General features: G+C 45.9%; 1 protein-coding gene across 1 annotated transcript in view; it reads left to right on the forward strand.

Annotated features, from left to right (window-relative positions):
* The window catches only part of BMP6 (bone morphogenetic protein 6), a 94,269-nt gene that overhangs the window by 56,213 nt on the left and 21,792 nt on the right, over nt 1–16,264 (forward strand). The window contains exon 2 of the mRNA XM_075142661.1: nt 11,365–11,557. Coding sequence (XP_074998762.1) covers nt 11,365–11,557 — 193 coding nt within the window. The remainder of the gene's footprint in view (nt 1–11,364; nt 11,558–16,264) is intronic.

Genomic DNA, 16,264 nt, shown 5'->3' on the forward strand with positions numbered 1-16,264 from the left:
GACGGCTGCTTGGCTCTCCGCAGCATTGTTATATTGGTCGACAGCAGATGAGATTTCAGAGGTAAAAAAGTCACCTCCCAAATCGCACCCTGCTGGCGTGGCAGATTAAAAAATGGGATTTAGGTGGTTTAGTAGGGCGGGAGACCTCTGTTTTTACGACCGAGGCACGCCAGAAGCTCCCGCTGGTTGACTCTGGCTGCATCCCTCCTGTGGGTTGCATGGAGGGTGAATATGCCCAGAGCTCGTCTTGTCTAAACCAACGTCCATGCGGTGCCGGGCTTACACCATGGCGCTTGCTAGGAGAAGGCTCTGGGGGCATATTGGGTAGGCTTGCCCCCTCCTTCTGCTTTTCCACAGGCGTCTGCTCCTGGCGGGTGCGAGACAGGCGGCAGGCAGCTTTGGTTGGAGCAGGCATGGCCGGTCCACGTAACGTGGCTCTCATGGAGGCGTGTGAACTTGGGGCTGTGCAGGGCATGGAGCAAGGCCTCGACCTGCCTCGGGGGGGAAGCGTGCGTGGTGGGGACAAAACGTGACACAGGGCGAGCGTGGAGAGAGCGCTTTGCAAGATGTTATTGCCTCGGAAAGAGGGACAGTTACCTCACGTTGCTGTAATTGCTGGGATTTCTGTCTCTTGTTAAGTTTTCTTCAGTTTTCATGGTCGCAGCTCTTAAGCGCTTCCCAGATGTGTTCGGGTTGCGCAGTGAGGGCCCTTAGGGGCTTCATGGCCCGTCTGCCTTGGCTGGAGAAGGCTGTGGAAGGGGTGAGACTTTCCTTTTCCCTCTTCCATCCCTCTTTCCTTGTCCTTCACTCTCCTTCCCAGCCCTTTAATTTGTCCCTACGACAAAAGCTGGGGAGCAGGGTTATGCGCACCCTGCGGGCAGTCAGGCTCCTCGTTATCCGTGGGGGACGGAGGCCATGTCTGCCTTCGCAGGTGATTCGGCAGAGTGGGAGGAGATCAGGGCAGCCAGTGCTGGGGCTCCTCACGTCTCCATTAAAGAGGGTTTGCTTTGCCTCGGGTCTCCCCCGGTCCCCAGGACCAAATGTGACACCACGCAGGTGTTGGTCAGAGCTTTCTGAAAGAAGAGTTTCTGACAGGCCCGTGCTGCTGGGACCGCAGGCCCCCCCCGGGGCTCCTCCGGCGGGTGCCATGCCGCCCATTGGGCCTGCTCTCGTGGTGGCGGGGTGCGCCTGCCGGGGCTCTGCCGCCATCGCCCCTGTGAGGCCTCATCATGTGTAAACGAGCAGGAACCGAAACAACTCGCAGCTGCGGCATGAGCCCTCAGCACGCTCACCCCGGGCCTGAGGGAGCCTCTCCTGAGCCTTCAGGGAGCCCGGCAGGATGGCCAGGGCAGAAGGACAGGGGGAAAGGAGTGATAAATAAGAAGGCAAAAGAAATAGCGGGTTTAGCAAGGGTGCTCTGGTGTTTCCACGTAGCTCAATGTCTTCCAAGGCTCTGGTTCTTCCAGTCGGCACAGGGGGTTGTCCTGGTGCCATGGTGGTGTCCCACCCCAGCGGTGGTTGGGAGCCTCCCATCCTGGTGACGCGTTGGAGCTGCTGCTTCCAGATCGGTGTGCCGAGCCGGCACACAGTAAATGGAGGCAGCGAGGGAGGGGTTCACTTCCACGCTCCTTAGACAAATATACATGACCAGGAGTAATAATCTTTAAAATATTTCATGTTTCTTCAAACACTTCACGTATTCGCTCTCAGTCTTCAAAGCTGTGGTGTCTTCTTGCTTCGACCCTCCCGGCGAGCGTTTGCTCTGTAGTCATGTTGAACGTTGGGAACTTGTGGCATCTCCGGACCATGGTTTTACTCTTTTTATCCCTGCCGTCACTTTCTGCCCTCCTTAAGTGCAGGGCTTCCTCCTTTCTCATGTCTTCTCTTTTCTCTGGCCGATACCAAGTCTGGTGTCCTTCGTGCTCTCCATTAAAGGGGGTTCCACAAAGCCCATGCTCTTTGGTGGTCTTTTGGCTGGCTGCTGCTCAATGCAGTCGTTTGAAATTGAAGCCTTGTGTAAAAATACTAAACGCTAAACACTAAGTGTCGCAACAGCGTTTCATGGTGTCCACTGGAGTCACGTCAGCGATGCTGCCATTACTGTGTGGTGGTGTAGGCTTTGGAACAGCATGACAAGCTCTGAAGGGTGGCTGATTTTTTCTGTGTTTTGGTGTCTCGAGTGCTGGATTAAACCTTTTCAATAATTTATAAAACCTTAAGCACTCTGGGCAGTATTTTTACAGGGGGTGATTGCATTGTGTTTGGGAGATACCTTGCTCAGCTGGGCTATTAAATGAAAAGCTGAAACCTGCCTGTGATGCTGAGATGAGTGCTCAGCAAAATGAAAGCGTAGAGCTTCATTTGCAAACATTTTCACATTGCCTGCTCTCCTACTTGCTGCTGGTTGATCACAGTCTTACTGATAAACATTAAAACCTCCCCAGAGAAAAAAGCAGAGGGGGAAATGCCCACAAATTTTTTAAAAATTCCCACTTTGCACAACCTTGGTTTTGAAATTCAGCTCAAATGCGCAAGTGAATTGCTTTGGTCTGCCTTAAATTCCTGCGGAAGGGCGGATAATTTTGAGAGATGATGCGAGATAAGCCAGGCAACTGCTACACCATTTAAAAAATCCTGAAAACGTTTCCAGACCCAGTTGGTGCTCCTGGGGCAGCTGCGCGCTTCCAGGGAGCTGCATGCCGACGGCCGTGCCAGCAGGAAATGCGGCGTGACCCGTGGCGAGCCTGGAGGGTGGGAAACGCCGCGAGCAGAAGATTTCCACGGGTGGCTCTAAGTGTCCCAGGCAGTTACTGTGCGGGCATGGACACAGGAGCAAACAAAACCCAAGGGAGCAAACAGGAGCAGCAGGACCATCCTCTTCGCTCCACGTGCATAGCTGCTCAGCGCTTCCTATCGTGTGTCCCTGCCGCCAGGCTGACAGCATTGCCTTCTTCCCTGAACGCTGAGTCTGCATGCATGAAACCTGGCTGTGAAGTAGAAATGGTTTTTGGAAAGCATAATATTATTTTAATCATAAATTATTTGGAAACTCAATACAGAAATAGCTTCAGATCACTTCTTCCAGAGGGGTGTTTTTGCAGTCAGGGTCTTTATCAACCTCTCAGTGGGAACTGCATTAATATTGCCACAAAAATGCAAACAGTAGTGCCTTTGATAAAGCAATTTGGCATCTCTTAAGCAGAAAGATGTTTTGTTTTCCTAAGATACAACACTGTTTTCAGTGCAGGGACCTGCCGTATGTGTCAGCATATGGAAAGAAAATACCAGTTTTGTTAACATTTGTTCAGAAGCCATGGGGAGGGGATGTAGGAGGCGGCTGCCTTTGCAGTTGCAAAGCGGTCTCTGTTATTGCAAGGGGGACAGCACAGGAAGCCCAAAAGTGAGTGCCGGTGGTGGAGATGCCGGTGCCTGCAGTCAGCCTCCTGGGCCTAGCTGCCCCCGGAGCGTTCTGCCAAGGGCTCTCCGCCTCCTCACCTTCGCTTTAGCTCTTCCCATCACGTGCTGGAGCCAGGCTGGTCCCCACTGCCGCCTGCCTCCCAGTGTAGAGTGGAAAAGCTTTACTGGCCATACAGTAGGCATCTGTGGATACTGTGAAAATGCCTTTTAGTACTTGCTGGTGTCCCGTGGGTATTACATACTTGGTTAGTGCATTATTTTGATTTTTAAACTACCTTTAGTTCTAGAATCCTGAAAGGAAGCTGTTGTGCAACTGTTTTAATCTGATTTTACGAGCCGATTCCAGCTTGATTCCTAGCACAAAGAAACAAAGAAGAGCTCAGTTGTATTTTTTGTCCAAAAGTAAAAGGCCCTCCTCCTTTGAAGATCTTCTGTAGAGTGTTATGTTTAGAGAGAGTGATTTGCTATTGTTTAAATTTAATCTCCATAATTACATTGGGATTGGATTAATGATGGGTTATTTTTCTGACTCATTCTTTTCTGGCACTCACAGCTATCGAGCATAAAGCCAGGTCTTCATCGGATGTCAACTGGCATCGCTCCACTGAAGTTAGTGGAATAAATCCACTTTATATTGTGGCGGCCCAGATGTGATATTATAGCTGTTTCGAAGAAAGCACCCTTTTGGAGTTTATTGGCCTTGAATCTTCTTCTTATTTTTAAGCTGTCTAGGCATTAACTTCCAATTGCATTACATTTATAGTAGCACAGCTAGCTGTTGTCTCTAGACAACCTCAGCTGGACCCAGAGGGATCAACAAAGGTGCAATGCCAGATTCAACCGTAAGTATCTTGGAAGTTTTCTTCTGTTTAAAAAGTGCTTTTTGTCACCAAGAATGCAAGCGGGAAAAGTTCATTACTTCTGTCCCGTGAGCTTTTACATGCTCTTATCTACCAGAACAAGTCTTGGTCTGTTCATTAGGGATGCTGTACTGCAAATCCGGGGGAGATGTCTGGGAGGCAGAGCGACTGCTCCTTTTTTTGAAATTAGTTATTTCTGCACATTCTGCTTTTCGGAAGGGGGCAAGGAGGGAGGGAGGGACCTGGGGAGACCTGCCACGTAGGAGAGTGGCAGCAGGGGCAGTACGGAACACACTCAATATAGGGGATGGATCCGTCACCACGATTGGGTTGGCAGAAAGAAGCAGTCTATTCTTAGAGACCCTGAGGGGCTGTGTAGCATTGCTGCGATTGTGGAAGGTATTTGAAGTCGCAGGGCTGAGAGCAAGGTGGGAAGAAAGGATGTCCCCCACCCTTGTGCATGTTGGGCAGGGGAGGATTTGCTTTCAGACCTTTTATTTTAATGTCTCACCTGAGTTTCTTCTATTTTAAAGAATTTTCTTGCTCACTATTTGTGAAATGGCGTACTAATAAATCTTAGTTTGGAGAATGGGAAGGTTTTGCTTTCTTTTGGGTCCTTACTGTAAAGACAAAGTGGTCAGTCTTATCTCTAAGCAGTAGTGGATTTAGGGTGTCACTGCAGTGGGTTAGACTGCATGTCTGTTTAGCCTGATATCCAGCTGACAGTGGCACATACTATATGTAAGTGTGAGAACCAGACAGCAGCGATCCTTTCCGTGATGCATCCTCACTACTCCCAGGAGCCGTCTGTTTTTGCTGCTGGCCTGCTGTTGCGCCTGCAGGTCCACTCAGTACAACTTAACTTCTGTTTCCTTGTTAACCAGCAGAAAGTAGGTGTGAAGCCTTTTAGTCTTCTGTTCTTCCTGTTTTAAGACATTAAACTGGTACTTTGTACTATTTGGGTTATACTCTTTGCTCTTTTTTACGCAGTATTTAGGAAATACTGCTTATTTGAGTAATAAAGGTCAGCTTTAATCTTTAATAGTAACACTGCTTCTACAGTTGTGATCGTCTGCCAGTGAAGCGGGACTGTTTGAGAGACTTGGTGTCTTTTTTCAGATTGACCTGATAGGTTTGGAAAATTCAGACAAGACTTCAGGCGTATTCTGGGCATCTTTTCAGATTAAAAAGGATGTGCTGCAGGTCCCATCCACGTAGATCGCTGTGTCTGATGGTCTAGATAAGCACTTTTTGTGAAATAGCAGGCAAATTTTAAGACTCAAATGAAGACTGAGTCTTGCACTGAAGTTGGACATCCCTGAGCTTGGATGCATGAAAGGCTTGCATGCCTGAAAGCTTGTCTTCTGTCCTCCCCCGCCATTTATCAGTTTGTCTTATAAAAGCACTACTAACTTCTGTATTAATTCTTCCCTATACTTTGATTCTTACTGCCTTTTGCTTCTTTTCACAGCAACTGTGACTGAGGTTGGTTTTTTTTTTTTAAGCTTACATAAATTTTGTCCGGTACAAACTATTGACAGCTATTATTGAAGAAATTCCGGTGGTGCAGCTGTAAGGTTGCAGCAGTACATCAGTCATATATGTACATGGTCCTTTTATTAGAGGGGACTGTTGGAGCTGTGGTAATGCTTAAAGTATTTGAGGCCTAATCCACTGCTTCATTGCTCCAGATGTGATAAATGCTGTTGACTTAATGCAGAAATCGGTGACGTAAAATGGAGAAATTGCCTCTGCACTTATTATGTAGCTATGGTGGTGAATCTCCTGTTAACAACTCCAGTTTTTCAGGGGCTTTCTCATTTTATTAGGGAGGGGGTCATGTATGAAGGCTGAGAAGAAATGAGTAGGAATGGCTTGTATTTGTACTCAAACTAAATTCATGAACACTTGTGCAAAACCCACTTTGCATAAGCAGGCTATAAATACTGGTTGCTTTTGCTGGAGTGTGGTTGCAGTGGTCCTGCAAAACCAAGTCATCACTGAAGATCTTGGGGTGCAAAAGATTCTTCAGAAATTTCAGCCTTGCTGGAGACAGGAGGGATGCAGAATGTCCCAATCCCAAATAATCATCTCTCATTCATTTGCGACCCCACTCCTTCTCTGCCCCCTCCAAGGAGTCAGGTTGTTATGGAAATTATAATTATTTATTTAGACAATTTATTAAAAAAAAAGTTACTTTTGGCGCTCTAGGTTATGAGTATACATGTTAGTATTTTTGGCTTTAGCTCCTAGAGTATGAGCTAGAGACTTTCTTAAGCCACCATTGAGATTCTCACCTGAGCACCTGACCTAACACTTTTCTCAACAGCTGAGAACTGGAGAAAAACACCGAGTATCCTTGGTGCTACTCTTCCGAGTGAATATTGTGTTTACTCGGGAAAGACTATTGTCCTGTTATTTCTGCATACCGTTACTTTAGATCCAAAAAGAAATGCTGAAAATTCCTACGCACGAGAAGAGTTTATTTCCATGACTGTCATTAGGGTTACATTTCCTTTGGTCCAAGGTGTATGCGACACACTGAAATGGAAGTAGGATGGTATAGTTACCAAAATAGATGCATTGTGTTAATTTCTTAATTAATTTTTTTTTGGTGCAGTGCTTTTAAAGTAACAAGTATTGTAAGCACTATGCTATTTTTAAACCAAGGACATTTTGTGCTGAAATTGGCTATTGCAACACTGGGTTAGAATTAGAATACACAAAATTCAAAACCACAGTAACCCTAATTTTGCCATTCTTGCCTTTTTAACTGCTTACAATAGTGTTGTGTTTGTATAGCATTTAAAAATATTTGTTAAGGGGAATGTAAAGAGCTACTGGCAGGCTTCTCTGTTAACTGTTTGTGCATGCTCAGCCGCTCTGCTCAGAAATGAGCTGTAATGAAAACAGGAGCGAGTACTCCCGGTGTCAACAGCTCAGACTCTTCTTTGTGTTGCAAGCAAAGGAGCAGCCGAAGCCCCAGCCCGGACGGGGGCAGAAACCTGCATGGTGGAGCAGACAGTCCCTTTGGCTCAGAGGACGTGCACCTATGATGGGCTAAAACCTCTGTTTGCCATCTCCTTTCCCAACTCGCCCTGGTACGTGCGAGTCTGGATCTGTAGTCTCCAAGGAGCTGCTCCGGCGAATGAGTAATAATGTTCAGGGTAATACAGTCTGACCAGGAGGATGAATTTCATACGGCTGTAGTTCTTGTCATGACCCTACAATCCCTGGTTTTGCCTGGCTTGGTCCTGACGTTCCGGCCAGCCCTGGGGAGAGGCTGTGGGAGGCCAGCACCGCTCAGGGCTGGTTGCTTTCAACTTGCCCTGGCTGTGAGCTGCCTGATTTTCCCCGCAAGGGCTTTACGAAGTTGCGACATGCACGCATCCATCTTCAGACAGAAATTAGCTCTGGATTTCACATGTCACTGATCAGACTGACCTGAACGAATTCACGTGGAAAAAAAAAAATTGGAAAGCAGCTTGAGAAATGATTTCTCCTTTTTGCTGTTGCCTTGCATTTTGGCATGTGCTGTCTGCATTTTGAATACGAGGTCATCTGGTGCGTTGTAACGCGATAGCAATACAGACTGGGTAATCCTGGGAACCGGCAGCTTGGATCTTGCCTGTCCAAATTTTACTGTTCTAAAATTTGACTTCTTTGTTAAAAATGAACGGTTTCCAGGGGGTAAAAAGCCCCCAGAGAAGAACTGTTGGCATTTTATATTTTTAAGCTGTCTTGCTGAATGAAAACAGTTGATTATTAACTTGATGGGGTGACAATGAGTATATAGAACTTAAATATCTCACCACTCCCACGAAGGAAAAAAAAAACCCACCCTCCATTGTATCATGGGAAGATACATAGCCAGAAAAACTTTCCAACTCGTTAAACTTTTATACTTGCTTCGTACAAACTTAACGTAGGCTTTTTTCCATCCTGTGATGTTGTAGGGACGCAACTTAACAGTATTTCTTTCTGAACATGCCTTTCTTATAACAGAAAAGGCTAAATTACTTAATCTGAAGGATTAAAAAAAGGTTTCCTTGTTTCAGGTTGTTTATTCTGCCAAGCCTGATAACAAAATCAGTCTGAATGTTTCCCCTGTAATCAGTTTAGTCAGCTTCTCTGATTGTGCGGGGTATTCGGACAAGGACGGGGATAAAGGAAGACAGTTTTAAAAAACAGGAAAATACTATTGTAAACATATCAGGCAAGTTATAAACTGGGAAAGGGTACTCGGAGTCAAGTGTCGTACCTGCAGCTCCTTTTGATGCCCTGTGGTAGATGTTTTGGTGGGTTTTTCTTCCTCTTGTGGCTTGTGTTTGACTTTTTAGAAGACCTTTTTTTTAGGTTTTGTGTTTGACTTTTTAGAAGAAGGTGATTTAAAGGACTAGAGTCTGGCTATATTGGTTTTAAATTGGGTATTTTGTCATGGAGGCAAGTGGAGGTAAGGCTGCCATAGCTGACTTGAGGTCAGAAAGGAACAACAAAAAGTGATGTTTGGGCTTGTTTTGAGCCCTGTGCCGGGTGGGATGGCTCTGTGCTCTCCCTCGCACGCTCGGAAACGCCACGTGGCATCTTGACGCGGGGCCATAGCTGGCGGGAAGTGTCGAATATTCCCTTTGCTATTTCTCTCTGGTGTAATTTCAGTTTTCCCGCACGCTGATGGGGTTCTGCTGCTCATCCTGGTTATGTTCTTCCCCTTGCTCTTCCTGATTCTCCTTTATTGTCCTCAGCTGTGAGCCTGGGGGAAAGCCGCCTCGCTGCATCTTGCCCACAGGTCAGCTCATCCCTGCGACGGTGCGGGAGGGGACGTGGGTTTCGGCTGGTCATTGCACCTGTGAGCAAGGACTTTGCAAGTCCTAAATCAAGAATCGTTGCTTCATACGCATGTCTCTCCAAACCTGTGGATTTAGACATTCCTCACCATTAATTACATCCTCTCGTCTTGTAGCAGCAAGTAAAAAGGCCAAGTTGGGCACGTTGTTCTGCTGCAAGCAGCTGAACACGGTCTCTTCTTGGTTGGATGCTTGTGAGCTTCTGAAAGTATGTGGCTACTGTGTTTTGGGAAGTGCGTCCTGCTGTGCTTGCGTTGAGGTGGGGAGTAACCAGGCAGCTTGGGCCCCTTCTCGGAGTCAAGCCAACCAGTCCAGCATTGCCAGAGCCATTCCCAATTAAAAGCAGGGGTGTCTGCTTTAAAGGGAAGCCCAGTTTGCCGATAATGATGGCCAGCGAGATAATTCCTAGGTGACACTGGAAGCGAGCGGTACCATCGTTTGCCTTGGTGCAATCTCTGATGGAGATGCTGGGTGTTACCACCTCCTTTCTGGAAGCCATAGGGTCTGATCACCCGCATTTGTCAGTTGTTTGGCATCTAAACTGCTCAAACAGATGCGAAGTGAGACTGCCAAAATTGGCAGCGGTGTCCGACTCTGACAGCGGTTTGCAAGTTTGCCTGGTTGCCCAGTGGCAGCTCTTAACGCAGCATCTCCAAGTGCGGCGTCCCACAAAATGCTCGGCAGCAGTCATGCGGAGGTGAAAAGATTTCCAGGCGAGCTTCAAAGAGAAGGATGTGACTAACTGTCTCGCAGGGAGCCAGGACGTGGACCCAGCCAGATGAGGCAGCTCACATGAAAGGGCTGCCAAAGGAAAGGGAGAGGACACAGACGAAACTGGGACTGGGGGATGAGGAGGAACAGGCAGTTGGGAAAGGTAGAGAGGAAAATCTCCGTGGGCTGTTTCCAGTGGCCAGGAGACTTATTTGCTCTCTGGGGAGGTAACCTGTGGGTAAAACAACGAACCTCAAGCACGTTGGCCATCGTTCCTGGCTCCGCCACGAGCCTCCGCTGCTTGTCCTTGGACAAGTCACTCTCCCGGTGACTCAGTATCCCAGCTGTAAAACAGGGATTGCTGCTTACCTCATGGGATGTTGTGAGGGTAGTCTCATGGACGCCTTTGCAGTTTGATGTATTGGGGGGGGGGGGGAACCAAAAGTTAGCACAAAGACAAATGTGAAAAGGGATCTGTACTTCCCTCACCGCCTTCTCTGAACGTAATCATGTCCCTCGTGATAATATTATGGTGACTTATTCATCATTGATGTATACTCCTTCCATTGCACTGGTGGGAACATTTTTTTGTTCCCCCCCCCCGGGCTTTAAAGATGTAATTTTGTATGTTTATATAATATGTTAATGTTTTAAGCCATTTCTAATAGAAAATTAGAAGAAATAACAAACAATAAATCAAAGTCAGACTAAACCAAGGTGTAATCAAGTAATACAAGGGTGGGACTAGAAGTAGAGTTTGCAAAGGGGGTCTGAAACAGAGAAAATGCAAATCCTGAGGCCTGAAAAAGGAGGGGTTCTGGTTTGCATCTGTCTTAAACTCTGTATCCGATAGTGTACCTGAGGAGGCCTAAGGCCAGAAACCAAAAGGAGTCACTCCTTCTCGGCTCTCTCATTCTCAAATAAGCTTCTGCAAAAGGAAAGGGAGCTCTGGTTAACTTTAACCCTTGAAATAAATGTCATGTTAATCTTATTCTGCTCACAAGGCAGTCTGATGGCTAACGCACAAACCCGGGAGCCAGAAAACAGCAGTTTTTAGGACAGTTAGGGAATTGGTTGTCCTGGTGCTAACACTTCTGTCTGTGCCTTTATGTGATAAAGCAAATGGAGCTAATTGTCTCCTTTGTTGGAAGAGGGGGGCGAGGCTTGAGGAAATGCTGTAAAGAACATGGAGATCCACAGGTGGAAAATGCTGGGGGCAGTCACAGCTTCAGAGTTTCACACAGGAGCAAAATGTACGGTCATATTTCACCTGTCAAAGCTGGCTTTTCTTTAAAAAATAGGAAATCTCAAAGGCACTGGCTAGAGAAGGTGAACATTCATCTTTTCTGAGTACTGCATTTGAAAGGCTTTAGCTGCATAAGCTTTCCTGGCACTTGCCAAGGCTATCTTTGGAGGAAAAAATAGGATTCTTGTTTTTTGGAAGGAACAGGTGGCAGCATGTGGAAACCTTTTGTTGTTAAATTTTAGTCACGGTTCCTTTTTTTCCTTTTCTTTCCTTTTCCCATCTGCAGTTGAGTATGACAAGGAGTTCACGCCTCACCAGCGGCACCACAAGGAGTTCAAGTTTAATTTGTCTCAGATTCCTGAGGGCGAGGCCGTCACAGCCGCTGAGTTTCGGATCTACAAGGACTGCGTTGTGGGGAGCTTTAAAAACCAAACTTTCCTTATCAGCATCTACCAAGTGCTTCAGGAACATCAGAACAGGTACACAAGAGGGGGCTCACTCTGTGCCACCAGCTGCTGTCCTGGGGAAGGCTGAGCTTGTGTATTCATGTTGAGAGGACTGCTTAAGAAATACTGGTTTTGTTCACATTAATGGGGTTATGTTACTGCATGGTCCTTTGCTTGTGGGATATGGGCATGGTAGAGTGCAAAATGGACCTAGCCGGAGAAAGTCCACGGTATTGTAGCCTAGGGTGTTACTTAGCTGCAACCTTTGTGTTGTCTTTAAACAGAGCAAGAATCTAAGAGGCAGTGTATTTTTTATGCTGCATTGCTCTTGTGTACCAAAATACATATATCCCCTTTCAGCTTAATACTTACCAGCATAAAAAGCATAGCCTGTTTGAAAAATATACTGGTAATTAGTGCCAACTTGACCTGCTCTCAGGTGGACTTACATTAAAGTTAATAAAGCAGAAGAAAATTCAGCATGCTGACCATGGGTACAAAATCACTCCTGGGCTTTCAGTGGCAATGAGAGAGGCAAAAGAGAGAGAGGCTGAATAGAAACTGTGACACATAAATCCAAACAAGTGTAAATGGAGTGATTAATTTAAAAAGTGTAATGTTTCTGATGGGGGAATCGTGCAAGGCAGAAAGATGGAAACACATGGTCAATTAAATGTCAGAGTAATGCTGTGGTACAAAAGTGTTTCATTACTTCTGCTGAAATGTGTCAGGACTGTAACTGTTCCTCTGCTGCAGGCAGAAAAAAAGAAATCGGAAATAGTGTTTAAAAAATTTCCATTTCTTTCTTCTGTCAGGGCTTCCTGGGTGTTTTCCTTTCTGGTGCTTCTTTCTCCAGCCTTTCCATTGGTACCATTTGGGGGGATCTGCCTTTGATGATTTGCTGTTGTGAGGGCCACATTGAATAGTTAATGGTTGTTCTATGGGGAGTGTGGCCTCTGGGGAAATGGAGAGAAATACTTGGATATATAAGTGATGGGGAAGAAGGTGTTAGTTTTAAAAGGTCAGTGTTCCCTTTGCACTTCGAGTTGTGGGTTGCTGGAGTGCCTCCTGGGGTAAAGTGCTTGCTGGTTTGGATGTTAAGTCAATACCCACTTGAAGAGCTGATGGAAGTCCAGTCATGCGGATTTCATAGATGTTAGCGGTGTTGTTCATTTGTAGCCACATTAAATAAAAAATAGTGAGTGTTGGTCTGGTTTAGATTTCACAAGTAGAGATCCCACCTCTGGAACTGGAGGAAAATCTCTGTCAAGTGTCTGTGGAAGCAATCGATATGCTGCTCTGGGTCGGTCATCAAAGCAGGGCACAGAGTATGTCAGGTCTAAGGTTACCTCTTCTAAGGAGAACTGTCAACTTTTATATGTATATAACCTTCTTTCAGAGTAAACTGAGCAAACAAGTAATGGGAAAGAGAATAAAAGTACAGGATACAGCCCCTAATGGACCCTGTTCCTAACAAATTTGCAAATTCTTTCTTCCAAAAATGGCTGTTAGTTCTCTGTACAGCAATGATGCTAGCACCTCGTATCTTTGTTTCAAATACCGTGCCAGAAACATGCCAAAATCAGATGGCACTGTGAAGCTGCGACACGTGTCGTTTGGCACTGGGCACTTTGGCATCTGCATGTGCTGGGCATCTCTGGGTGTTAGAGACCTCCCTACAGATGGAGCAGTGGCAGCAGCTTGGATGGGGGTCACCAGGGTGGTCTCTCTCCAGAGCTGGCGGGTATTTCGGGTCTTTCAGTTCCCTTCTGTCGTGTTCCTCCTACCGCTGTCGGTGGCCGTGCCGAGGGGATCCCGCTGTTGGGACTGGGAGTCATAAAGTGGCTTCCTTTAGGTCCAGACTGCCAGCAATTCGCCGTCCCTCCTGACATGGGCTAGGCGTGAACCGCTGACCCAGGGATGAGTGTCTGTAGTTCATTACTAACCTCTGACTCATCCAGTCCCTCAAGGCTCCCTTTTTGTTTCTTTTTCTTCTTTATTTATTTATTTTTACTGGTGGGAAGGAGGGAGACGTTTGGCTAAAGAAACTTGTGCTTCAGATGAGTCTGCAGGACTTGTCTCACCATCTGGGCAAAGATGGCCAAAATGTGGCTCTTAGATTCTTGCAGTTGTAAAAAGGACATGCCCTTTTCCGCCCTTTTTCCTTTCAGCTTAAAGGACTCTTTCATGTACATGTAAGATATAAAAGCACATATGAAAACATGAGTGCTTGTGTATAAAAACGTGCTTATGTATGTATTCTCTGTCTGTATCTGTACATAAAAGTGTATATATATTAATTGTCATCTATATTAATTGTCCTCTATATATTAAAAAATGCAGATGTTAAAAGACAGTTAAAATAAGATATTAGAAGCTGCTTACCACTCTTCAGTGTTACCTTCAGTTGAGGTTCTGACTCCATAGGCTGCTGCTGCTATAGATTCAAACATGCAGCTGCATTGGTGACCTGGGTGGACTTTGGCCTGTAAACATTCTTGAAAACAAATACTAAAAAGCTGTATTTAGCTCTTCACTATTATCTCTGTGTGGAGGGGAAAAATGCCTCAGATTCTTCTGGTATGCCTTAAGGAGCTGTGTTCTATGACTGGTTTTGGTTTTTGATCATCAATTCACTTTCTTTCTTTTACTGGTGGGCGGGGAAATCCAAAGTGCTTTTTTCTTCCCCTTTTGTCTCAGTGGATTAATTTGGAATATAATGTTTTCTTTTCCTGTTGAGAACACTAGAAGGTTAAATTACAAAAAAAATGCACTATTTTTTAAAGGAACTTGCTAAATATTTGTAAGGCTTCTGTTGCATTTTAGCAGACATCTTATGAGCCAGAAAATAACAGCTGCCTTTGACTTAAAAAAAAATACTAAAAAAGGTTGTGTCACACTTCCTTTGGACTAGTGGTTTGAATAACAGCCTGATATTTCCTGACATTTGATGACATTTTATTGCATAAGAAAGTGTCTGTACAGATCTTGGAGTCTAGCTGGTGAACTAGCAGGTGAAACAGAAGGAGTTGAAGTAGCACCATTTTTCATCTTGTTCTGCTGACAAATATTCCTTCTGGTCAGGAAAATTCGTCTCTAAAGGCCACCGAAAGTGCCTGTTCAGTCAACATTGGCAGTCTTGAGAGAAAGTTCAAAGTCACCATGTTAATCTTGGCTTTTTATGAGGTTAACAGTTGTCTGAGGCGATTATTGGTAGCTAATAAAATACTTTTGGGTGCAAATAATTCTTAACAGGGCAGCTGGCATGTATGGATTTAAACCAGCAGTCTGCAAGAGAAAAGGCAGCGTGCACCTCTGAGGGAAAAAATATAAAGAAAAAGAAACCTGCCTGCTCCTCTCAAAGAAATGAGTTTGAGAGGGCAGGAGATAAGAGAAAGATTCAGTAAACACAAATCTTCACCAAAGCTCACAGCCTGGAAGTATCCCTTGGCTCCCATTAAGTGTAATGAAGTGGCTTAATTCAGTATTACTTGAGCAAAGGAAAAGAAAAGCTCATCTGGACAGCAAGAGCAGAAGCGTGTGACTCCAGCCCAGATGTGCATGCTGCTGCACGGAATCGCAAGGCACTGCTGGCCGTTCCCTGATGGCTAAAACCAAAACCAAGCCTCAGGCTACTGAATTATCAAACTGATTTTTGCCACTGTAGACAAGGCTAAAAGCAAGGATTATATGGGTCCATTCGAGACTGTCTTCTAGACAGGGGTGTATGCGGAGAGAGTGTGAATGATCAGAGATCAATGCTGATTGAAATAGCCTAACTGTCGGGGAGAAATTTGACCATCTCCTCGTTCAAAGCCATCAGAAATATGAAAACGATACTCATGGAGGCTCCAGGCAGCGAAACGCACATTGGGGACAGTGTGGTCTAAGTACATTCTCTCTTAAAAAAGAAAACATTTTAATACTGACTCACTTGTGTCAGTAATATTTTCATCTCCCCATTCCTTCCACCCTTTCGTAAGGTAAAAAAAATAGTGCCTAGAAACTAGGCTTTTGTTTTATAACCAAACCGCAGTTAATGGCCACATTTTGTCATAACACAAACTGCTGGTGTTGTCAGTGGGACACTGCGAAGAGATTAATGAAATCCTCAGGATAGGTCAAGCTTGTGGCCAGCCGTCAGCAGTATGCATTTTGGATTGTGTGGAGAAGAGGCTTCACCAAACAAGGCGGAGGTGACGTCTGATTTGCTCTGAGGGGGATGACTCTGGGTTTTGAAATGGGCTGTGGGCTATAGGGGCTGACGTCGGGAGGGGGAACGAGCGATACGTCCACTGGATGCTGCTGCCCTTCAGCTTCCGACCCCCCTGAGTTTAAGAGACGGTGCTGTTTGAGACTGTGCTGTTTGAAGGCTGGGGCGGGATTTTTTTTCGTCTTTTTTTTTTTTTCTTTGGTATGTGCAGAAAGTGGGGAGATTTGCCAAAGCACCAGTTTAGGAAGACAAGCAGCGTCAGCTTCTGGGTGCTTGTCCCACCTTGGCCGTATCTGAGCAGGCGCTTAGTTTCAGCAGGCAGAGGCTGCACAGCCTCGACTCTCCTGCCTTGGGATGATGCACAGCTAAGCCCTGCACGTGGGCTTGTTTCTAAGGTGTAGCGCTGATTCCGTGGAAGGACCAGCAAAGCCCTCTGTGACTTCTGGTACCTCTTGGGAGTGGATTACCATGTAAGAGAGACCTTCGCAAGGGAAGGGAAGAAATGAAGTTTGACCCCGGAAACAGCT

This window comes from Calonectris borealis, chromosome 2 (genome assembly GCF_964195595.1).
Source record: "Calonectris borealis chromosome 2, bCalBor7.hap1.2, whole genome shotgun sequence".
NCBI lineage: Eukaryota > Metazoa > Chordata > Aves > Procellariiformes > Procellariidae > Calonectris > Calonectris borealis.